The 25607-nt window shown below is 37.4% G+C and overlaps 1 protein-coding gene across 1 annotated transcript in view; it reads left to right on the top strand.

Moving 5' to 3' along the window:
* Positions 1 to 958: 958 nt before the first annotated feature.
* Positions 959 to 25607, top strand: part of RPS6KA5 (ribosomal protein S6 kinase A5) — a 220731-nt gene continuing 196082 nt past the window's right edge. The window contains 1 exon segment of the mRNA XM_043982310.1: positions 959 to 1289. Within this exon segment, the coding sequence (XP_043838245.1) occupies positions 1184 to 1289 (106 nt within the window). The 5' untranslated portion in view covers positions 959 to 1183.

The following is a 25607-nucleotide window of genomic DNA, read 5'->3' on the forward strand; positions in this document are numbered from 1 at the left end:
GGGTCACACAGCTAGTAAGTGTTAAGTGTCTGAAGCCGGATTTGAACTCAGGTACTCCTGACTCCAGGGCCGGTGCTCTATCCACTGCCACCTAGCTGCACCTAGTAGTATATTTCTAATAGTTATTTCTAGTCGGTAGGGAAGGCCCAGTTCTACTGTATCTTTGTTTTGTTGTTTTTTTCATTTTCGATCTCATTTATTAAATATTCAGTAAATAATGTTACCCACTCTGGGCTCAACATTTTTACTTAGGATTTTGAGCGGGCTTCAGGCCAAAGATAAACTGTATCTACGTGTGTCAACCAAAGCTAATTCGTTTACACTGCTTAATCGTTTCCGCTTTGCCTGTTTACTTAAAAGAAGTTAACACTTTTCGGCAGTGAAATACCTTCTTCCAGCAGTTCACTTAGGACATGTGAATTTGGAACCTTTTTGCTAAAAGGGCACACACGTGGGCCAGGGGTGCTGGTTTTGTGAGTCTTTCCCGCCTTATAGTGATTGACAGGCCATACACTCCAATCAGTTTTCATCGTACCTCCCCAACAAAGACCAATCGTAAAACCCGAACGCCTCCAGTTAACAGTACTAGAGAATGTTTACTAACAGAGCCGGGTGGGGGAAGTTGGGGAGGTGTGGCCTGGGAGGGGTGATGGGCGGGGGAAGAGCAAGATGTAGGTACGCCTGCGCACCAGGAAAAAGGAGGCTTGGGCGAGAGCGGGGTTGAATCTCTCAGCTCGCTTATCCAAGTGGTGGAGCTCCTCCCTTCTTCGCCTCCCCGCGAAGCAACAACAATTTGCGGAGCAGGGCGGGGCGTCTGATGCGATTGTCCAATACAGGCTCGCCTTGGCGGACGCGCGCGCCCCGAGCCCAATGGGCGACGGTGGTTCCAGCGGCTTCCCTACCTTGCTGGCTGGGGGGGGAGGGGAGAGGGAAGCTGGAGACTATGCTTTGAGGGAGGAGGCGGAGGGGACGGGGTGAGTTTGGTTGCGCCGTACTCGCAGTGCCCTCGGTAGGGGGAGGAGGCAGAGGAGGGAGTCGAACGGACAGAGCGGGAAGAGCCCGGTCTCTCCGTCCAAGTTCAGGAGCTGACACGCGGCGTCGGCCTGAGCTGTCAGCTTTCTGGGTGTTCTGTGTCGCCCGAGGTTCTCCACGTAAACGTCCCCGGGAGAACGAGAAAGAGAAAATGGAGGAGGGTGGCGGCGGCGGCGGCAGTGGCGGTGTCAGCGCCGCGGGCACCAGTGCGGACGCAGGGGACCAGCTCTTAACTGTCAAACACGAGCTGCGGACCGGTGAGTGACCCCGCCCTCCGCCGGCTCGGGCGCTGTGGGGAGGCCGGGGGGCGGGGGCTCGAGTTGCGGGGAGGCTGGGGGGGAGAGGAGGAGGAGGGAGGAATGGGACGCCGCGCGACGCTGGGCAAGGAGGAGAGAGGGGGAGGGGGAGGAGGCTGCAGCGGCGGCGGCTGAACAGAGCCGCGCAGCACTGGTCGGAGTGCGACCGTTCGGTCCGGGCGGAGGGCGGGGGAGGGGGGAGAGAGAAAGCCCCGGCGGGTTCCGAACGCCGGGCGCGAGGGGTGGGAGGAGAGAGGAGAGGAGGGGGCGGGGGATAGAGGAGGAGGCGGGGCCTAGGGCGGAGCCCCGCGGGAGATTGGTGGAGAGATCCGAGAATGGGGTCGAAGGCAGTAGAAAGTGGTCCTCTTGGGGAGGGGCTGCGGGGGCCTGGGATCAGGTGTTCTGGTGGAAGTTTTTGGGAGCAGTCTCTCGTTAAAACGCCTCTAAAGTGTCTTAAATGTCTTTATCTTCCTCTTTCTACGTGTTTTCCGTAGTTGACATGTGTTGGAGCTCCTTGTAGTCTTTCCACTGTGGTGACACTTGTGTCACAATGTCTTACCTAGAGTGAAGGGGACATTTTAAAATAATAATACAAAAGTTAAATTGTCACATGGCATTTTAATGCGTCTCTTCAAAAACACCTTGCGACTGTGTTTGTGGTCACGAGGTGCTGTGGTCCAGAGAAAAGATGATGGGTACTCTCTCCTTCCTCCTCCCTCTAGTTTTAATAAGGCAGAGAGACTAGTCCCTAGGAGTGACCTGATTTTGTTTACGATTAAAATAAAACCCTATACTTAGATCTTGAGTAATTTAACTAAGACTTTTAAGCTTCTATAAATTATAAGAGCTGTGTAAGGCAATTAAAACAGCAAGATTTAGTGGCAAAATGCCATTAAGCTTCTTGCTTACAACTTCATGTCAGTGGTTACTCTAGGATTTGTCCTGGCTACTGCATTTTCTTATCTGCCGAGAATCTCCATTTTTAAAAACATCCGAATTGAATAATTATTAAATAGTGGCAATTTGGATTTATGAGTTTGAAGATAATCTCTGGTCATATTGCAGAAACACAAAATAATTGCAACCAGTAATTTTTATTAGAATATTTGCTAGTGGTGTTTAAGTGTCTATGGAGCTTCCTATTTAGCACGTTGGGCTGTTCCTTATGTAGCTGCAGAAGCTATGTATTAGGTTTTTGGTGTATTGCAATAAGCAGTATAAAGCTATTGTTTCGTTTCTGTTTTTGTTTTCCCCTAACAGGTCATAGAGTTAACTATGTCTCCCTGCTTGTTAGTTTCTGATTGTTTCTATGACACTTTGTTCAAGGTGTTTGGGTCAGTATTCAACCTAGTGCCAGGTGTGGTAACAGAATAATGCCTATATTCCTCTCTCATTTCCATTGAATCCCAATTATGGTGCTTTTCATTGTAATTGCTTTGGGTTACTATTAGACTAAAATGTATTTCTTGAATTAATTACTCTATTATTTTGGGTTCTAAAGTCAACCTATATTTAATCTTAATGCTTGTTCTATGTATCAGTTCTAGTATATGAATAGTGTATTTATCAGTTCTAGTATATAAATACAAATGGCATTTCAAAAAGGCTACAGTAGGTTTTAAGAGTATATTGATTTTATCTTTCAATATTTTAATCCTTCTGTGTTTTTATGTGAAACATAGATGGTATGCTGCAAATGCTACTTGAGTGAAGTTAAGATCATCAGATATTTACCATGACAAAAGTCAGGAAGAAGTTTTGTGCTAAATGACTAAAGAATAACCCACTTATTTGTATTCAAAAAATTGCTCGGTTTTATTTCTTGCAAACAATGTTAGTTTTGTAGAAAACGAAGACTGCCTTTTTTTTTTTTGGCCTTACTAGCAGCATATGAATCTTTTGCTGGAATTTTATATTGTAGAAATATTTTTGACTGATGGTGTAGATTATAATGAACTCACTAGTACTACTAGCTGTGAAAGGAAATGAGCATTCACCTTGAGCTCTGGTTGAAAGAACAACTAGTCAGAAAATGTAGTAAAAAACACTACTGAAATCTAACTTACAAGAATTATTCATTTTAAGCCTATGTAGTATGGTACTGTAAAAGATGCTAGAGCAGGAATTCTTTTTTTCTTTTCTTTTTTTTTGGGGGGGGGGCTGTGAGGCAATTGGGGTTAAGTGACTTGCCTAGGGTCTCACAGCTAATAAGTGTTAAGTGTCTGAGGCCGGATTTAAACTCAGGTCCTCCTGAATCCAGGACTGGTGCTGTATTCACTGCGCCACCTAGCTGCCCCTAGAGCAGGAATTCTTAATCCCCCAAGGATAAATTTCAGAAGATGAGAGAACTTGGACAGCAAAAAATTACCTATTTATTTTCACTATGCTCTAATTGAAATTTAGCTTTCACTTCACTTATTAATGTGGGCAACAAAACATTCTAGGAAGGGATCCATAGATTTTACCAGATTGCCAAAGGGGCTCATGACACACAGAAAGGTAAGTCTCCCTTCACCAGAGTAATTCAGTTAGATGTGGTCCCTTTTCTTATTAATGTAGACATTATGTATGGTATTTGTCTGCATTTAATGATTGTTTACTTGTTGTTGAGTACTATATATTAGGTGCTACAGGAATGAAAGGGCAGCTGGGTGGTGCAGTGCCTGGAGTCAAATTGGCCTCAGACACTTACTAGCCTGTGATCAAGGGCAAGTCACTTATCCCTGTTTACCTCAGTTTCCTCATCTTTAAAATGGAGAAGGAAATGGCAAACCACTCCAGTATCTTTTCCAAGAAAACCTCAAATGAGGTCAGAGTCCGATGAAACAAATGGGAGTGAAATGAATCAGAAACAAGCATTTATTAAGTGCCAGGTATTATAAGTACTTGAGGGGGAAAAAAGTCATACTATCCTTGTCCTTGAGGAAATTAAAATCTTGTAGTTGAAAAGACAGAATACTCCTGAAAACTACTTAAGAATAATAAGAAAACAGTATATTTTAAGGTGCCAAAAAACCTTCAACCTTTAGTGTCTATATACTCATTTGGCATTTAGTATATGCTATCTTCTATTATTATCTTTTTTATGTTTATGCTCAGCCTAAACAACTAGATTTTACACTCCTTGAGAGCTGGGATTTTACTTCTTTTTCTAGTTCCAGTACCTGTATATAGTAGACACTTAATATATGTATGCTGATGGTGACTATATAATCTGAAGGAATGAAGAGAATAAAGAAGCAATAAGAATTAGAGAGATTGATGAATACAGTGTTTGTATTATTAATGTTGTCCATACATTGATCCATTTCTTAACTAACTTGTCTCCTGTCTCTACTCCTCTGTTCTGATTCTGAAGTTAAAAGTAATTTATCTTCTATCATTGTTTTGTATACATAGTAGATAAAAACAAGATAAATGTACTTCTAAATTTAAGAATTTTTTTCCACTAAATAGCATTTCATTTTCCCCAATTACGTGTAAAGATGAACTTAAGAACTTTTAAAAGTTTTTAGTAGATTTCATTTCTGTTTTTTGGTTTTTTTTAGTGAGGCAATTGGGGTTAAGTGACTTGCCCAGGGTCACACAGCTAGTAAGTGTTAAGGTCTGAGGCCAGATTTGAACTCAGGTACTCCTGACTCCAGGGCCAGTGCTCTATCCACTGCGCCACCTAGCTGCCCCATAGATTTCATTTCTAAAGCAGCATATCAGATAAGGTGGCCCTTTTTGATTAGTATATAGATTTACCTTAGACATATCTATAGTGTAGTGGAAATAATACTGGATAAAGATTTAGGATACATGGATTCTAGTCCCACTGTCTTTTGTGTTCTTGCACAAGTCATTTCACTTCTATGGGCTTTCTGTTCCTTGTTGATAATGTCAGACAGTTGGACTGATTAACTTCTAAGATTATGAAAGTATAGATTTATGTAAAAGATAAATTCAGGAGTGGTTTTGCTGTACAAAAGAATTCATAAGTTCATCCTTTGAATAAGAGCAATTTCTTTAGGGCATTTAAATAGGATTCCATTTGCAGTAAAACAACAGTATTCTTATCTTAATCTAAAATTTTATTAGCAGAAAAACTTATTAGTTAATTAATAAACTTTGGGTACCATAACAGCTTCTTTCTTAGCAAAGATTGTCTTGAAGCTTAAGCTTTTGGCTGTGTAAAAATACCTGTTATCTTATAATTCCTTACTTTTATGGAAGCAGGTAGAATTTTTTTCTTTTTCTATGTAAAGGCCTATTGGCCATGGTTGACAAAGATCTAAGAAGTATACATGGATAGTTGCCCTGTTTAAAAAAACAGATGATATATTTTTGGTAGAAATTTAATTTAGTTTCTGTAGGCCTCATACCTTCTTGCAATTACGAGCTTTTTTCACACTGTACTACTAGTTGTTGCTTAATTTTGTTCTGCCTCTTGTTTCACCCTCCATTTTCTAAAGCTTTCCTCTATATCTGGTACATTTACACCTTTAAAATCCTTCTTTCTGTAAGGTTTCCCTTATATAGCACTTTATCCATGAAGGTTTCCCTGATTTTCCCTCCCTCTTAAATTTTGATACATTTTGTTAACTAGTTTATACTTATTATATTTCAGAACTGCCTTGTCCTTATTACATTTAACTTTTATTACACTTATTTGTGTATGTGTATTATCTCTTTTATTAGACTGTAAGCATCTTGAAGGTGGAGAATATGTTTTTCAACTTTGTATGCCCAATTTAGTGCCTTGATCTACTCAGAACTTAACTATTGAATTGAATTAAATTGCTCCTTTAATATCTTTCCACCTCCCCCTTTCCTCATCCAAGGCCCACTAATGAAAATCGTACAAATCTGAAATTACTATGATGGACCTGTTTGGTTTTCAGTGCTACTTGAAAAGGTATATGAACTTTAGAGAACCAGTAAACTTTACATTGAACATAGACCCTTTCAGTCAGGGAGAGAGAGAAGAGGAAGCACAAGCAAATCACTCTCTACTCTCTGGTATCAATTCTCCAGAATGGAAATTTAGCAACCCAGACACTCTATCAGAGACTTATGCCAAGAGTCCTGCTTACCTCCATCCTCTCAGTATTTTTGTAGGCCAGATATCTGAGCCACCCAATGGCCTATGCACATCTGGCCTCTTAAGAAACTTCACTTCCAGGGGAAGGGATAGGTAACCATGTCTTCTTAAGGCATAGTATCTCTTTAGTCAGTGGTTCAAAAACAAACTGAAGGTTTCTGTTCTCTCCTGTCCAGCAGGCTTCACTACAGCTACTCTAAATGCTTTGTTAGAGGGGGTACTAGATTCCAAATAGTTGAGTAGTAAAAACACACCAGTTTTTAATGGAGTTTTACATTATTTTATGCAGTAGCTCATCCCGAAAATTTGTATATAAGTAGAATTTTTCTGCTGTAATATCACAGGATTTGTAGTCTTATTGATATAGAAATTCTTTCAATCATAAAGATTCCAACTTATTCATGCCCTGCCTGTCATCATCAGTGACTCTTGACTATATCTTTCTGTAAGTCCTTCATTTGCAATCCACAACATTCTGAGGCCTTCCTCTAGATCTTTTGACATAATGTCTCTACAAATGGAACACATAGGCAATCTGGCAATACTTTTCTTGCCAAGTGACTGGCTCATCTTTTTTTTTTCCTGGTTATATCACATCATATATCCTAGCAAGCCTGTGAGCTAGTTAACAACAAAGATTATTATGCCCATTTTATAGTTGAGAAATTGAGATCCAAAATATTTAAGTGACTTGCTGAAGTTCACATATCTAGTTAGTGGAAGAGCTGAGATTTGAATCCAGGTCTTCTGACTTTAAGTCTCATGATCTGTATACTACACCATGCTGCCTTTAATCCCACTACTCATCACCTTCTTGCAACTTATTATTTCTTAACTCTTTCAAGTAATTTTGGTAATACTACGTATTTCCTGCTTTACTTGAAATATCAGCTAGAACTACTGTTCTATCTGCCTTAAGAGCCATGCTCCGTTGAGAGTTCAGAAAAAGCAAAGGTATTCAGAAGTTAAAAGACAGAGATATTGAAAGGTAAAGGATAGAATCTTCAGATGGAAAATAGAGATTTCTCACTTTAGAAACAGTAGGCTTTTGGGGTAGCTAGATGGCGCAGTGGATAGAGCACCGGCCCTGGAGTCAGGAGTACCTGAGTTCAAATCCGGCCTCAGACACTTAACACTTATTAGCTGTGTGACCCTGGGCAAGTCACTTAACCCCAATTGCCTCACTAAAAAAAAAAAAAAAGAAAGAAACAGTAGGCTTTTGTGACTATGAAGAGGCTAGCAAGGCAGTGAATGAGTCTTCAGGGGAAAGACTGCCTTCACACCTTTGTTTCTAGCTACTCGTCTATACGACAGTTCCAAAGGAGTATGGTATTTGAAAACTGACTAATCATACTAAGATTACCATGGAATGGCTTAAAGAAGGAAGAGACTTTTGAGTAAGTAAAAATTTGTCAAAAACTTGTCAAAAAGCTTGCCCTATATGAAAGAGTTTAATAACACTCCAGCTGAATAAAGCATAATTCCTACCCTGCATCCCCCTCTCTCTGCCAGCCCAGTCAGTAACTGAAGGTGGAAAAAAAGACTGCAACTACTCATTGAGGAGGGAGCCCAGGAGACCAACAGATCAACCTGTGTAGTACAGAAGCAGTAGAGCCTTGTGAACAGCAGCACAGCCACCAAGTGACCTGTTCCACCCAGCTAGGCAACAGATCGACTCTTCTAGCTATTACACTGCTTCCTAGGAAGAATAAGTATAGCTGAGACACTGCTCTAATGGAGACACCATGTCCAGCAAAAAGCCAGCCCAGCTGAAAAGTAGAGACTCTTATAATGAACTTTGTGAGAACGGGAGAGAGAAAGAAAGTTCATCAAGCCTCTGTAGTTTCTAGAGTAGTAAGTTGCTTTGGCCATGTGTATCTCCTACATTGAGGCAGCTAGGTGGAGGAGCAGATAGTGTGCTGGGCCTGGAGTCAAGAAGACTCATTTTCCTGAGTTCAAATCTGACCTTAGACACTCACTAGCTGTGTGACCCTAGACAAGTCACTTAATCCTGTTGGCCTCATTTTACTCATCTGTAAAATGAACTAACTGGAGAAGGAAATGGCAAATCACTCCAAATGAGATCACAAAAAATCTTACACAACTGAAAAAGGACTGAATAACAAAGTCCCCTACCTCACTACCATTATACTTCAAATTAATGCGTACTTCACCCTTTTTTGGATTGTGTGTGTGTTTATGAAAGAGTGAGCCCCTGTTTAGGGGCTTATCTCCTTGCTATGTCATTTGAGTGCCTTTGCTAAAGAACTAATAGAGTCAACTGGCTGATTGAGGTGAAGCACACTGGTGGGGGCTTGTGCATTAGTATTTCCAAGGATAGCTAGTTGACAAGGTTACCTCTAAAATCCTGGAGGTAGTAACAGCTACCGCTCTGGGCACTCAACTTGCCAAGAAGTGTGTTTGTACTTGTCTTGAATGAGAGGAGTGATTATTCCCACTGTGTGTTTATAAGGAAGTGTGGATTCCCATAGCTCTTTGTAAAACCCTGACTTTTTTTTCATTGTCCTCTTCTAGTTTTCTTCCTATCTGCCTTAAATCTTCTCAGTCTTCTTTGGTGGTTCATCTTTTACTTCCTGTCTTAATTGTATGAGTATATATTAGGGCTTTACCCTGGGCCTTTTTTGTCTTCTACAATCTCTGTTATCTCAACAAATTCAATCATTGCCTTGATGCATATGACACCTAAGTTTACATATCCAGCCTTCATCTGAGTGGCAGAGTTACAAGTTGGCACCTCTTCCTGTTCCTGAACAAGTTTAGGCATCTCTGTGCTGGATTTGGGACCTCTTCTTGCCCTGATACATAGTCTTTCCCTGTACTGGAATGCTCCTTTCTGCTACTCCTGGCTAGTTCTCAAGCTCATTGTCAACAGACCCTTATCTCTATCTCCCTTTCCTGACCTGGTTTGGAAAAACAACTCATGGTGACTTTTCTTGGATTTTCTCAATCAGGTGTAGTACAAAATACACTAGACTAATATCTTTTTGGAGGATTTGTGGGGTAGAACTTGGCTGTATTTCCTTCTGGTACTTTACCATCTTGACTGCTAAAACTCATTCCTTCCTCTGAAATCTACTTCTTTTCCCAACTTCCATATTTCTATTGAAGGTATTGTAATTCTTCTAGTTGCCCAGGTTCATAACTTTAGGACAATGTTAAACTCTTCACTTTGTCTTACTAGGCCTCATATTTAATCAGTTCTTACACCTTATCAATTGTATCTGTGTGCTTAAGTCCTGTATTACTACTTGCCTGAATTATTGCAATAGTCTCCTTTTTGAGGGAAGTGTGAGTGGAATAAGTAGCCACTGAAGGCTTTTAAAAGAAAAAAACAAAACAAAACTATTATTTTCTCTCCATCCTACCTCTACCTCAATTTAAAGGAAAAAGAAAAAAAAAACAGACACTTGGCAAATAAGCATATTCAGTTGAAACAAATTCCTACATTGTCCATGTCCAATGTATATGACATTCTGAGTCTTGACCATCACCTCTTTGTCAGTAGGTGGGTAGCATAGTTCATTATTACATAATTCATCTGGAATCATGGTTGGTCTTTGAGTTGATAAGAGTTTTTAAGTCTTTCTAAATTGTTTGTCTTTATAATGTTGTTACTATTGTGTAAATTCTTCTCCTGGTACTATACACCTTATTCTTTTTAGGTCTATATCTTCCCAGGTTTCTCCAAATCCAGCCTAACCCTTTTCATTTCTTATAGCACAATATTATTCTATTACATTGATATACCATAATTTGCTCAGCCATTTTGCAGTTTATGGGCATCCCCTTAGTTTCTACTTCTTTGTGACTACAAAAAAAGCTACTATAAATATTTTTATACACATGGGTCCTTTCTTTGATTACTTTGGGATATATGACTATTAGATCTTTCACTGGGTCAAAGACTCTGCACATTTTATTGATTTTTTTTTTGTACAGTTCCAAGTTGCTTTCCACAGTGAATGAACCATTTTATAGTTCCACCCATAGTGCATCATTATGCCTGTTTCCCACAGCCCCTTATAGTATTTGCTGTTTTCCTCTTTTTGTTGTCTGCTAATCTGATGGGTGTGATGTGGAACCTCAAAGTAGCTTTAATTTTCATTTCTCTAATTATTAGTAATTTGGGGCATTTTTTTATATAGCTTTTGATGGCAGCAGTGTCTTTGAAAACTTTGTGTTCATATCTTTTATCTATTTATGACTTGAGGAATAGCTTTTATTCTTATAAATTTGAATCAGTTCCTTGAAATATCTTGAAAATGAGACCTTTATCAAAGAAACTTTTTATAGTATCCTCCTAATGTCCTTGCCTCCAGTCTCTCCTAATTAATCCATATTTCAAATAACTGTTATGTATGAACCGCATCATTTCCCTGCCCAACTTGTGAAGCTTTAGGTTCCATATTGTCTCTAGAATAAACTAATGTGACACTTAAAGCCTTTCACAATCTGACTATAACTTATCTTTTCAGATTGTTTTCACATGATCCCCCCACCCCTTTATATACCCTGTATTTTAGCCAAACTGGCCTACTTGTTATTCCCATTACTTGGCATTCTGTCTCTCACCTTTGTGCAGAGTCCTCCATTCCTGAAATACTCTCCCTCTTCACATCTACCCCTTGGAACTCAGCTCAGATGCCACCTCCTCCAATTGAGGCCTTTCCCAATATCTTCCTCCATTCATTGTTGCTACTCCCCTTCCTGTTGAGATATGTGTGTGTGTGTGTGTGTGTGTGTGTTTATGTATTGTTTATTGCCTTACCTCTATTAATGTTGCTTTCCCCACTAAAATGTAACAAGAACAAGAGCTGTTTTTATTTTTATCTTTGAATGCATGTCATATAGTAAATACTTACTAAAGTCTTTTTGACTTAATCTTTTCAAATTAGAGAAATTCTTAATTTTAGAACTAATAGAAAGCTTAGAAGCTATCTAGTCCAACCCTTACCTGATAGACGAGGAAATTAATGATTTGCCCAAAGTCACAGTTACTACATGACAGAAGGAGGAATTTGGATTCTTTTTTTTTTTTAATCTCTTGCCTAATTTCTTTTTTTTTTATTTGTTTGTTTGTTTTTGCAGGGCAATGGGGGTTAAGTGACTTGCCCAGGGTCACAGAGCTAGTAAGTGTCAAGTGTCTGAGGCTGGATTTGAATTCAGGTCCTCCTGAATCCAGGGCCAGTGCATTATCCACTGAGCCATCTAGCTGCCCCAGGAATTTGGATTCTTTAAATGAAAATATACTTCTTTCTTCTGTATCATACTATTCCTTCCCATTTCTTTAGTTATTCAGCAAACATATATTTCAGTGCCTATTATATACTAGGCCCTTGAGATACAAAGAAAAAAAAAGAAACTGACCCTGTCGTCTTGGAGCTTACATTCATTTTGAGGAAATCAGCATGTATACGGATAAGTAAATACTTGACATAAACAGAATAATTTCCTGGGAGGGATAGCATTAAAAATTGTGAGGACTAGGTTAGGCTCCAAATATAGGAAATGGCACTTGAGCTATGCCATGAAGGAAATTAGGGATTTTCCAAGGTGAGGAGGAAATGCATTTCAGGTAGGGGAAAAAACTTGCAGAAACACATTGACAAAGGCATGAAACACCATATATGGGGAACAAATGTAGGTCACTTTAACTGGAATATAGATTGTGTGAAAGAAAGATGTGCATTTAAGCTTAGAAAGTCTCCACTTTACATCTGTTACCCGGCCTGGTTTCAACTCCATGGAACATGATGCCCCTCCCAGGATGTAGATCACTTCTAAACTCCCCTCTATGCTGCTAACTCAAGCCTTGATTGACACTCTCGGCTTTCTCTTCTCTTTGCTTGAAGGGCTGGAGAGCAGAGTACCAAACTCCTCTCAACGGATTCTTTTAGAGAGGGCAGAAGCTAGACTCAGCTCCCTCCACTTTGCATCTGCTGCCCTGCCTGTTGTCAGTCATATAGAACAATATGCCCTTGTGAGGTACTCCCTGATATCTCCTTCCTCTCTACCTTTCCTGTCTTTTTTTGTGTGTTGTTTCCCCCTTTAGATTGTAAGCTCCTTGAGAGCCAGAACTAGCTTTCTTTTTAATTGTATCCACACCTTAGCACAGTTCCCTAGTACATAGTAGGCACTTAATAAATGTTTATTAGAAAGTAGTCCAGAGCCAGACTGTGAAAGGCTTTCAGTGCCCCATAGAACAGTTTTTATTTAATCCCAGAGGCAATAGGGTACCATTGGAGTTTCTTGAGCAGGAGAAGGATATAGGCAGATCTGTGATTTAGAAATATCACTTATATAGTTGTGTGAGCAGATAAAAAATTGGAGAAAGGAGAGACTGGTAGTAGGGAAACTAATTAGGATGCTGTTGTAGTTTAGACAAAAGGCAATGAGGATTGTGGCTATGTGAGGGAAGAGAAAGGGATGAATATAAGAGATCCTGAACCAGAATAAAAAACAAATGTTAAATATAATGTGAAATAATGCAAGGAGCACTAGATTTGGAGTCAGAAGACCTGGGTTTGAATCCTGGTTCTGCTGCTGACTACCATTGTGACCTGAGACAAGTCATTAAATTTCTCTGTAAGCCTTAGTTTTCTCACCAGCAAAATAACAGTTAGACTAGTTAATGTCTAAGAGTTCTTCCAGTTATAGATCCTGTGAAATAGCTAAGATTATTTCTCCATTCTAGCAGTTTTACAGCTTCTTTCTGAACTTGGATCTTTTTTTCTCAAGGGTACTAAGTTCTTTTTTCTTTATATTACTTATCTTAAAATATAGATAAGTGGAATATGCTTAAAATACATAAAAGCAAATTTGTTTTCTTTTTTGTGAATCTATATCTTTGAATATTTGATGCATAAATCAGAGGGTACCATTTTTGGAGTTTAATTTGATGGCTACTTGAATGTCCAGGTTTAGAAATGATTTTGCAGGGTCTTTATAAACATACACATTGACAATGGATAGTGTATATGAATAATTAAATGCAAAAGAGGGTAACTCAGTACTCTAGTCTCAAACTTGGTGAAATTGTTAAAAGATGCTTGTAAGAACATTTGCCACATATAACAACACTTTCTCTGTAAAATTAAAGATGTTGATTTTTAATATGTGTATGTTCAATTTGGAAATGATAGAATTAGGTGTTACTGTATTTTTACTTTTAAATCATAATATAGTTCCAGTGATTAAAATCTTTAAGTAAATAATATCTTTTTGCACACATCTTTGGTACTTCGGCAAATTTGTGATTTTATCAGTGTAGGCATTCCATGCCTCCCCATCCTGTGCAATACTTGAATGTGTATTTTTATCTTCCATAAAGAATCAAACTAACACAATGGAAACCTTTTGCTCCTTCTTTTAATGTCTGGGGATAGGAATGAACGATATAAAAAGACATAAATATAACATTTTCCACATTCCCTATATTGGAACTCTTACCAAAGCAGACTGACAACTGGTCTGTGATGTATCTACAAAGTTGCCTGGTGACACTGAAAGATGAAATGACTTGCCTTCATAGTATCATAGCCAGTATGAGTCAAGACTTGAGGGTCAGCTAGGTGGCACAGTAGATAAAGTACTGGCCCTGGATTCAGGAGGACCTGAATTCAAATCCAGCCTCAGGCACTTGACACTTAGTAGCTGTGTGACCCTGGGCAAGTCACTTAACCCTCATTGCTCCACAAATGAAAAAGAAAAGAAAGAAGACTTGAACCCAAGTCCAGTTCTTTATGACACAGAGGATAATCTTCTATTCACTATATCATGTATTTTTTATTAATATATTTTCAAAAAAGAGAAGTTTTCCTTGAGAATTATTTTATTACATATCTTATATTTTGGTGTTATTACCATTATTCTCTTTAAGATATTAATTTTTTTATTTCTAAGATTTATTCTTGAAGTCACTTGAAGTCACTTATTTAGGCTAGTGTTGGTAGGCCACAATTTAGCTTTACTACTATTATTGTATTGTGATCTGTAAGGGATTAGAGGAACATGTTACGAACTTAGAAAAATCAATATTGATTAGGGACATCAGTCCCTTGTTTTCTTCCTCCATTTTTTAGACCATATTTGTTTCATGAAAAGTGTTTGGTAGTTATAACTGTTAAATGTGAGTTTTCTTCAATAAAATTCTCTTATATTAAAATATTTCTCTCAAGTCAGCACTAAGTCTTTTGGACTTGTTTTGATTTCTGTTCTTATTTCAGTCTGACTCAGATTGTCCGCTGGTTCAGTCTAGTAATTGAAATAAAATGAGACACTCAAATATCCCACTACCTTTAAAAAAAGGAAATTGACTCGAAAATACTTTGCAAAGAATATTCAGCAAAGATATACTGTTAATTCACTGGGTTCAGTTCTCTTTGTCTTGATATTTACCATAGTGCTGCACTTTCTCAAAAGGGTATGTTCACTTAGTTGGCGCTGGGAAGACTCAAACTTGAGGAATGCCAACTGCTCTGTACTTGGACTTTTATTCCTTAGATCAGTATCAGTCATCTTCAAAATGGAGGGAGGTGATGGCATGATCCCAAAGGTTATGTGATAGATAGCCAACTGAAGGGTAGAAAAATGGACTCTCCCTTTGTTACCTAATGAGGGAGTTGTCTCCAACACAATTATAGTGCCCCTTTCACTCTTTTTTATTCAACATCCAGCAAATCTCTTTTACATCATTGGTTTCCTGTGGCTATTCCAGGCATAGACCCTTCAGGACTCTTAGGAAGTAAACAGTCAGTCAGTAAACATTCATTAGAACCTACTATGTGCTAAGCACTGTGCTAAGGCCCTCACTGAAGTACCTGTAGGGATTATGAAGGCAAATTATTATACTCTACCCTCCCAGTGTAAGATACTTCTTCCTACACACAATCTACACTGTTCATTTTTAGCAGGAATCAGTGAATAGCATAGCATAAGCTGGACAGGTTACAATTTGCATTGCAAATCTTATTATTTTACCTTTCTCTTCAAATCTACCTTTCTTCAAAACTTCCCTGTTTCTGCCAAGGGTACCACCATCCTAGTCTCTCAGGTTCTCAGCCTCTTCATTATCATTGACTACTCACTCAACTGAAACTGCTTCTTTCAAAGTTGCCAGTGATTTCTTTCTTTTTTTAAAAAGGTAATAAATAATTTTATTTATAGTTTTGAGTTCCAATTTTTATTCCTCCCTCCCCTGATCCCTCCCTGAGGTGGCAAGCAATCAGACATGGGTTATACGTGTATGATTATTTAAAACATTACCATATTTGTCATTTTGTACAAAAAACATGAATAAAAGAAAAAATGAAAAGTGAAAAATATCATGCTTCAGTCTGTTCCATCAATATCAGTTCTTTCTTTGGAGGTAGATAGTATGCTTCATCAATAGTCCTTTGGGGTTGTCTTGAATCATTGTATTGTTGAGAATAGTTGCCATTCACAATTCTTCATCAAGAAATATTGCTGTCTCTGTACACAATGTTCTCTCTCTCTCTCTTTTTTTTTTTTTTTTAGTGAGGCAAGGGTCACACAGCTAGTAAGTGTTAAGTGTCTGAGACCGGATTTGAACTCAGGTACTCCTGAATCCAGGGTCGGTGCTCTATCTACTGCGCCACCTAGGTGCCCCTCACAATGTTCTCTTGATTCATAAGTCCTTCAGGCCTTTCTGAAATCATCCTGCTTGTCATTTCTTATAGCACAATAGCTAATGATTTCTTCATTGCCAAATTTGATGCTCTTTTCTATGTCTTCATCCTTTTTGCCCTCTCTGCAATAGCATTTAACACTATTGGCCATTTTCCCTTCCTGGATACTTAGAGCAACCCATAGAAGAAGGAATAAGTGTGTCACTTAACAGAACTTTCATATATTCACACTTAAGGGAAAAGCTTGGAAATGGAATTTTCTAACCTGTTTAAAAATCTAAATGGTTTTGGTGGGTTTTCAAGATTATTTGCTAAAAATATAAAAATTCAACACTTCCAATTAATTTGTAAGAACAACTTATTGACATTGGGGAAGAAGGAAATTTACTGACTGAATTTAAATGAAAACCTTCACATAATTGATGGGTGGGATTAAAAAACAATAAATGCAATAATTTATTAAGTACAGCCAATGATGGACTTTTCCCATTTGGATCAGTATCTCTTTGTGAACTAATTTTTTTCAAGTAAGATAGCTATTAAAACCAAATTATGAGGGGGCAGCTAGGTGGCATAATGGATAAAGCACTGGTCTTGGATTCAGGACATGAGTTCAAATCTGGTTTCAGACACTTTACACTTATTAGCTGTGTGACCCTGGGCAAGTCACAACCCTCATTGCCCTGCTGTCCCCCCCCCCAGAACCCCCAAACAAACCAAGTATTAAAATAAACTAAACTTGGAACCAGACCTTCAAATCACTGAATCACAAAGTGTTAAAGAGGATTTAAAAAAATAATAAAGCAGGGGGCGGCTAGGTGGCGCAGTGGATAAAGCACTGGCCCTGGATTCAGAAGGACCTGAGTTCAAATCCGGCCTCAGACACTTGACACTTACTGGCTGTGTGACCTTGGGCAAGTCACTTAACCCCCATTGCCCTGCCCCCCCCCCAAAAATAATAATAAAGCATACTTGATTGCATTGTTCGCTTCCACATATTTTCTCTTAATTTTTAATTTATATTTTATTTGTTTTATAATGTGTATATTATTAGTATAATCATATATATGTGGTATTTTAAAATTAAGTAAATATACATATTTTAGGAGTACAAAAAAAAATGGTAGTCTCGGCCTTAGGCAAGCATGAAGCTATGTTGTTGGTTTGAGCTATAGTCCCATGGACCAGTTGAGTCAGGATGACAGTTTCATTGCCTTTTTTTTGTTTTGTTTTGTTTTGTTTTGTTTTGTTTTGTTTTGTTTTTGTTTTTTTTTGTTTTGTTTTTTTCGGTAAGGCAATTGGGGTTAAGTGACTTGCCCAGGGTCACACAGCTAGTAAGTGTTAAGTGTCTGAGGCCGGATTTGAACTCAGGTACTCCTGAATCCAGGGCCGGTGCTTTATCCACTGCGCCACCTAGCTGCCCCTCATTACCTTTTTAGGGAAAAACTAGCCTAAGAGGAAAGGACCTTTCAGTTGTACTGCCCTGCACCCCAACAAGATAAGTCGTAGATCTTGGTTACTTGCAAGATTTGTTGTTTGACTTCGGAATTTTGTAATTTAACTATATTTCAAGGGCTGTTGTACTAAGAATTTCTGTCAGACAATTTTGAATTCTAGAAAGCTCCCCTTCTCCCTTTGTTTCCAACACTTTGGGGCAATTTTCTTGTATGATTTCTGGAAGTAATCTATTTAAGTTTTTTATTTCATTGTGTTTTTTCTGGAAGATCAATTATTCTCAGATTTTTCTACCACACGTTGTCTTCAAGATCAGTTTCTTTGGGTTGTAAAGGACTCACATGTTCTTCCAATCTTGCCATTAAAAAATTTTTTTTTCATTTCCTCTTTGACAATTCCTTAATCTGAAGTTTTGGGTTTTTTGACTGTTTTTATCTCTATATTTTTCAGTTTCATAGCTGTCAATCTTTTTTCTCCCAGACAATTCAGTTTTAGAGAAATTTTAAACTATGTGTTTCTTGCTCCATGTTTTTATTTGCATATTTCAGTTATTCGTTGAGATCCCAAATTTCTTTCCTGATCTCCTTTCTTATTGCTTTTTCAAAAATTGATTTAAAAAAAGAGAGTGGCAGCTAGGTGGCACAGTGGATAAAGCACCAGCCCTGGATTCAGGAGTACCTGAGTTCAAATCCGGCCCCAGACACTTGACACTTACTAGCTGTGTGACCCTGGGCAAGTCACTTAACCCCAATTACTTCACCAAAAAAAAAAAGAGAGAGAGAGAGACTGACAGACAGACAGATGGACACTGGGTCTCTATATTGTCCAGGCTGGAAGTGATATTTTTCTCATTGCAGTATCTTCCCTTTTACATATTTTGAAAATTCTTGTGTTAAAAATGTAATTGCTTCTTGCACATATTTTTGCTGAACTTGATCTAGTCCAGTTGTTCTACCCAACATAATTTTTTTAATTTTAATTTTAAATTTTTTATTTTTTTGGTGGGGCAATGAGAGTCAAGTGACTTGCCCAGGATCACACAGCTAGTAAATGTCAAGTATCTGAGGCCAGATTTGAACTCGGGCTTCCTAAATTCAGGTCCGGTGCTTTATCCACTGTGCCACCTAGCTGCCCCCCAACATCATTTTCTTAAGTACAATCAGACATTAAGTTCTTAGAGTTCAAATGTGGATCCCCTATCATCAGTAATGAAAATAGTCTTGCAGTTTAAATTTGTTCCATTTTTTTCCCCCGTTACCTACTTTTCCAATTTCATCACCTATTCTTGGCATGGCCTGGATTAGATGGATCTCATTCTTTTAGCTTTACTTTATTCTCTACTGCTTTTCTTTATTTTGTTAGGTGATACTCTTTGTAATATTATACTGTCTTCTTCTGCAGAGCTCTGCAAACATCTTCATGTTCTAAACCAGTGTCTCTTGATTGACATGTTCTGCTTAACAAAGAAGATAGATATTTTCAGGCTGAAGCCATTTGGGGGACCTTGGCCTCCTTGTTGTAGTGATTATTTTGACATAGATTATCACCATTTCCTATTGTTTACCTAATATTTTTCTTTTTTCATTTCCTGTTTTTCAACTTAAGTACTTTATCTGAATAGATTAGGTTGGAGCCCTAATAATTAGATACACTATCATCTTTATTTGGTCCCCTTCTTAGTCTTCCTGTCTTGATACTTTGACTCTTGATGAACTCATTTGTTCCCACAGCTTCATTTATCCCTTCAATGATTTTACTTGAAGTTCAGGTTTCAATATTTTCCCCCAGCTTCAGGTAATGTTTTCATTTGTCTCTGAATATCTGTATCTAGATGCCCCACTTGCACTTCAAACACAACATAACCAAAACTGAATTAATTATTTTCTTCCCAGACCTGCGAAATAGGGAATGTGTTGCTGACTTTCGGGTTCAGAATAAAGACCTCATTGAGAGCATGTCACATAAATGGATTTATAGAGAAAAGAGAACCACAAAAATGTTTTTTGATGAAAATTTTTAAAAACGCAAAAAAGGGATTCCCCCCCTCCCTTTACCACATAATTTTCACCTTCTGACTGAATCTAAATTAGCTCAAGAAGCTCATATTTTAGAATGCCAAGTAAAGGCAAGGTTTCATGAGAAAAGTTATTTTATAACTTTAATGATTAGGTTAGTTCCAGTAAATGAGATGCCAACCACATATTCCTAGGTTAGAGTTTTTAGGGGGAAAACATGCTGAATAAAAGTGATTGTGTCCAATTTCTTAAAGACAAATATATACTTTACAAAGTTTGCATTTAGTTGGTATTTGCATCATCTGCTCTGAATCAATTTGAATTTTTCTTGTGCATCTTTTTTTTTTTTTTGGTGAGGCAATTGGGGTTAAGTGACTTGCCCAGGGTCACACAGCTAGTAAGTGTTAAGTGTCTAAGGCCAGATTTGAACTCAGGTCCTTCTGAATCCAGAGCCGGTGCTCTATCCACTGTGCCAACTAGCTGCCCCTTCTTGTGCATCTTAGTGAGATATACTCGTTCTATGTTTTGTTTAGCTTTCTTCTAGTTGTATTGAGTAAATTAAATTGAATTTTTGAATAGTACCTAAGTTTTCATTAAGAGGATTAAAGGTCATTTCTCCCCATGGTATAAGTTGCATAACATTCTTTTTTCTTAAAATTTAAAAAATTGAATACTATATTCATATATCATTTTTATATTATTGAGTAATCTTAACTTCTGAATATTGGAATGAGTCATGATTTTTTCCTACATCACCTTGACTGTGAAAGGGCTCTATAAAAATACAGTTTTTAATTGAGGAAGTTAAGTATACAATTAAGATTTTATGTATTTATTCTACTGCTATATTGAAAACTGATTCCCCACATTATCTTACCTTGCATGTAGATAAAATTCCAACCATGTACATTACAAAGTTATATTCTTTAGTACACAATTTTTGAAGATACTTAGAGTAGGTGATTGGTTTCATATGTGCCTGTGCTATATATTCCTTTTTATATTAGTAATTTTGTTTTTCAGTGTCCTGGAGATGTCACATCTGTGCTTTTCTTTAACTAGTTTTGGAATAAAGCAGTTGAAGATAAAGGTATATTTCTTTTTTTTAATTCAATACATGGAAATTCAAATATAAATCAGATAATTTTGGTGGTGGTTATTTGCTTTACAAAGGAATTTTTCACATTGTTAAGGATCCAAGTCATTACCGTATAAAAAATTAAGAATAATTATATTTGAAGAAAAAAGTTTCTCACAGATTTCCAGTATTGTATATTAAGAGCCACATGGTATAGTGGGACACATTCAAATAGGAGTGAAGAGAACATAACATGCCTTTTAGTCTTAGCTTGTCCACTAATGGGTTGTGTGATCCTGGATCTCACCTCTGTGCCTCAGTTTCTTTGTGTCTAAAATAAGGGAGTTGAATTAGATGATTTCTGAGCTTCCCCCTGCCCCCAATGATTATCTGGCTCCCTAAGGTGAGGTTCACCTGTATACATACTGATAGAGAGATAAGCTTACTACTTTTTGTGTATATGGTGTTTTTTCAGTCGCCTGTGGTGATATTCACATACACAGAGGTCAGAATTTTGGTATGTTGAAAGAAATGTATATAGGAGATTTTTTTTTTCACAATACAGGAAACTTTTAAAATGAAATTGCTCACTTTTTAGCCAGATCTTAAACATTTCTTAAGTACCTGCTATATGCCAGGGACAGTGTTAAGTATTAGTATCGCTAACTTTTTATATTTAGAATTCAGTGTTATATCAATTTAAAAAATTTTTAGATCCCATTATTTTACTACATTGAAGCCATCTCTGACTGATTCACACATGCAGGTGATTATTCAGAAGATGAACTTTAGTAAAGAAAACTTGTCAGCTTTTTGCATATAATAATGTGCAAAAATCCCTAATCCCATTTTATTTAAATCTCTACAAGGACCCAGAATGAAGGTGCGTTTGATTTTTGACTGTTATATAATTTTTAATGAAGATGGACTTTCATAATTTCTATTATTTTATTATTGGTTATTACAAACGTCATCTTAAAAATATTTTTTTGAAGAATTCTCCAAATCTTTGATCTTTGTGCGTTTCATGCTTTTATAGTCAAATGAAACCAGATGAAATGGGCAGTTTGTGTGAAGATGTTTTACCTCTACATATACAATATATCTGAGAATGGTATTTATTCTTTATATTTGGCACCATATATGTAATTTACATAGTTACTCTATTACCATGCCTGTAGTCTAAGCCCTTTTAGGTTTGATTTTTGTGTTGTAGTAGAATAAATAATAACTTTGCAGTTTTTGAAAAGGGATGGGATCCATGTATTCTTTTTAAATTATAAAAATATTTCATTATTTTCCAGTTACATGTAGAGATAGTTTTCAACATTTGTTTTTACGAGATTTCTAATTCCCAATTTTTCCCTCTCCCTTCCTTCCCTCCTCTTCCCCAAAACAGTAAGCAATGTAATATAGGTTATATATGTACAGTCACATTAAACATTTCTGCATTAGTCCTGTTGTGAAAGACGAATCAGAACAAAAGGAAAAAACCTCAAAAAAGAAAAAAAAAACAGTAGAACCAGTATGGTTCAATCTGCATCCAGATTCCACAGTTCTTTTTTCTGGATTTGGAGAGCATTTTCCTTCATGAATCCTTTGGAATTATCTTGGATCATTGTATTGCTGAGAAGAGTTAAGTTTATCACAATTGAGGATCCATGTATTTTTTTTAAAAGCCTTGAAAAAATTATAATGAATGAAGAAAATTTAGACATTCATTTGATATATTAAAAATATTTCTTAATATCACGAACTTGACAAACATTAACATGTGGACATTTTCCTATAGAAAGAATACAAAAAAAGAGAACTCTACTATTTAAGTTTTCATTCAATATTGATGTAAAAGTGTTTTCTCTTTCCTGAGCTCATTTATTCTCAATGCCATATTGTTTCAACCCCATATTTTCTACTAGAATTCTATTCTATATTAGATGTTATTTTATATATTATAATAATTATCCTAACTATCATAAGTTCTATTAATTTAGCCAAAATAGTGTTCTGTCTGTAGATTTTTTCACTTACAAACATAATGGATAATGTTTGCCATTCTTTCTGTCAGAAAAAAAAAAAGCTTCCCCTTATGGAGAGGATATGGGTGGAGGGAGATGAGTATCTTCTTTTGTCTATACTCTTCTTACCATCTTGAACTTTAGAGTCATTACCCTTGAGTTAAATAAACCACAAAACTGGTTAAATTGAGAACATTTTATAAGAGAGAGGAGATAACTTCAGGGGTTAGCCAGATTTACCCATTACTTTATAGCTGAGGAAATTTCTTTGCTGTAAAAGGAAAGTAATTGCCCAGAGGTAGCAGATTCAGAATTCACACAAAGGAATTCCAAATCCATTGTTATTTCTAGTACTCCATGTAGCTAGTAGCAGAGCCGAACTTTGAGTCAGAGAAGTTCATATCCTTCCTTCAGGCCCTTAGTCACCCTGCCTGCTCCAGTTTCTCATTCTGTAAAATGGGAATAACAATAACACCTACCTCCCAGGGTTGTTGTGAGGATCAATAGAAGTCTTTGTAAAGAACTTTGCAAACCTTAAAATACTGTATGAATGATAGTTATAGTTGTTATTATTTGATAATACGTATTCATTGTGCTTCAGTTAAAGAAGGGTTTTTGGATTTGCTGATTAAAGTAACCCCTACCAAAGGGGAAGTTCTCATTTGAGCAATGGAAAACTAGAATATCACTGTGCCTCTGGAAGAATATGAACAAGAATATGGATTGGAGATAGAGAATACCAGTCTGGGTCGGGTATTAGCACAAATTAACATAAAGGGAAAAGTCATAGTCAATATATTGGGTCTGAAAAAAATTAACCAAGTGTATGTTATATTTTTTAAACGTGTGACAAAATTTTGAAACAAGAGTTGTAGTCTATATAGTAAAACATTTACCAGTCTTGAAAAATTCAAGTACAGTATGTTTCTGGTATCTTCAGGAGGCAATATGAGATATTCTACATAAGAAATGTTTTCCAATTAAATGGGTTTTGTTCTTCTGGCTAGATTTTTTTAAAGAGACTGCTCAAAATTTATTAGTTTCTATTGAGTACAAATTAAAGAAAGTTACTGAGCCTGCTGGAAAGCACATAGGTGACTTGGATAGGTATTTCAAAGTGTAGTTTCTTGTCTTCACTTTTAGTGTTTTGCTTTTATTTTCCTTTAAAACAACACACAACACAAATTACTTCTACCTTAAGCAGCCTGCCTTATCTAAGGGTAAGAGTGGGGAAAGAGAGGGTATGGGGGAAATGGGGTGCACTGATGCACTGATTGCCATTGCACTTCAGAAGGAGGAAAGCCCCAGGGACAGTAAGTAGAGTACTCCTGATCTGGCAGAAGGCCCAGTCTGGTTTTGCTGGACTGGCTGACAGGCTGCTTCCTCATGGGCTTCTGAGACAGGTCACAGGTGATTGTGCCATGAACAACCTGGAAAGTCCCTGAGTGTTCTGGAGATTCCAATACAGCTGTCATGAATGGGTGACTCAACTTCCCAAAGAAGCGTGCCTACTAAAGGCCTGGATCAGATTCTGGAGGACTAGGAGGGTAGGCGATCACTTCCTCAGGGTACTTGGTACTTCCACAGAAGCTGTCCTTGGAAGTGGAACTTTGGTTGTAGTCATGGATTGCTACAAGTGAACCATAGTGTGGGACTGCTACAATTTGCTTATCATTTTGTAATGATGCAAATCTTAGATTAGGTGCAAAGTAGCTCCTGACTTCCCTGTCAGAAAGTGGGGAATGTGGCTGATGATCACTGGTGACCTGGCCATCACTGGGATCCTAAGAGACCATTTGTACTGGAAATCATTGGAAGATACTTCACAGCAATGGGAAATGTGGGAATTCTTTGGCTATCTTCACTTAGAAATTTAATAAAACTTTTATTTTAAATATTGTTGATAACATTTTGATCTTCTTAAACCAAATTTACAGAACTTAATTTAATATTTTCTTGATGACTCAGTTAGCATTAGTTATAATAGTCTCTGCCCAAATCTTTGTTTCTTTTGTAATGCCTAGCATAGTACTTTGCACACATTAAGTATTTAATATATTTGAATGAGTGAATCATTATTATCAGTCATTGTGTTGTACAGTAAGATAGTCATAGCCTCATGTACTGTTGAAGATATATAGCTGTTTGCCTTTATGCTAAATGGTCCTGGATGATCGTGTTTTTTATAGTTTACTGTGGGATAAGCTTTTTTTTTTTTTTTTTTGGAGGGGGGCCCTTTAGTCAGCAAGTATTTGTTCATTGCCTGTTATGTTGCAGGCATTCTTTTAGGTGTTGAGAATAGAAACACAAATGTGAGAGTCCCTATCTTTAAAGAGCTTCCACTGTATTAGAGAGATGCAGAATGTCCACAGTTAAGTAAGCAGAAAATATGTACAAAACAAATACAAAGTGAATACTTTAGCTGCAGATGGCAGAAATTTTAATAAATTAAAGTGACATGTTGAAAGGAAAGGGTACATGCATAAGAGGTTGGTGAGATGGTAATTTTTCCTGAGAAAATTAGATATTTTTAATAAGCAAAAAGGCATTTTAAAAACCCAAACCCGTCTATGACATGAAGATTACTGAGTTGCCAAGTGTAAAAATCCTCATTGGATAAGAGAATCATTGGTGCCACCTGTAGCCATTGATATGGTTGAAAACAATGCTTGGTGAATCACATGCAAAATAGCTTCAAATAGTGAAAGAGAATTGTTCATTTAAGATCCCAGATCTCAAGATATATGGTATTCCAGAGGCCATCCAGTGCATCCCTCTCACTTTACAGATGAAGAAATTGAGGCCTAAACTTGAGTCACTCAAGTATTAAGGATTAGAAGAAGAATGTGGGCTCAGGTTTTCTGACTCCAGAGCCAGTGCTCTTTCTGCTTTACCATGCTGCCTTTTCTTTGAGTTTATTGAGAAACTAAACTCTTGAATTGTAAGTGGATTAACAGTAGGT

This window comes from Dromiciops gliroides, chromosome 2 (assembly GCF_019393635.1).
Source record: "Dromiciops gliroides isolate mDroGli1 chromosome 2, mDroGli1.pri, whole genome shotgun sequence".
NCBI lineage: Eukaryota > Metazoa > Chordata > Mammalia > Microbiotheria > Microbiotheriidae > Dromiciops > Dromiciops gliroides.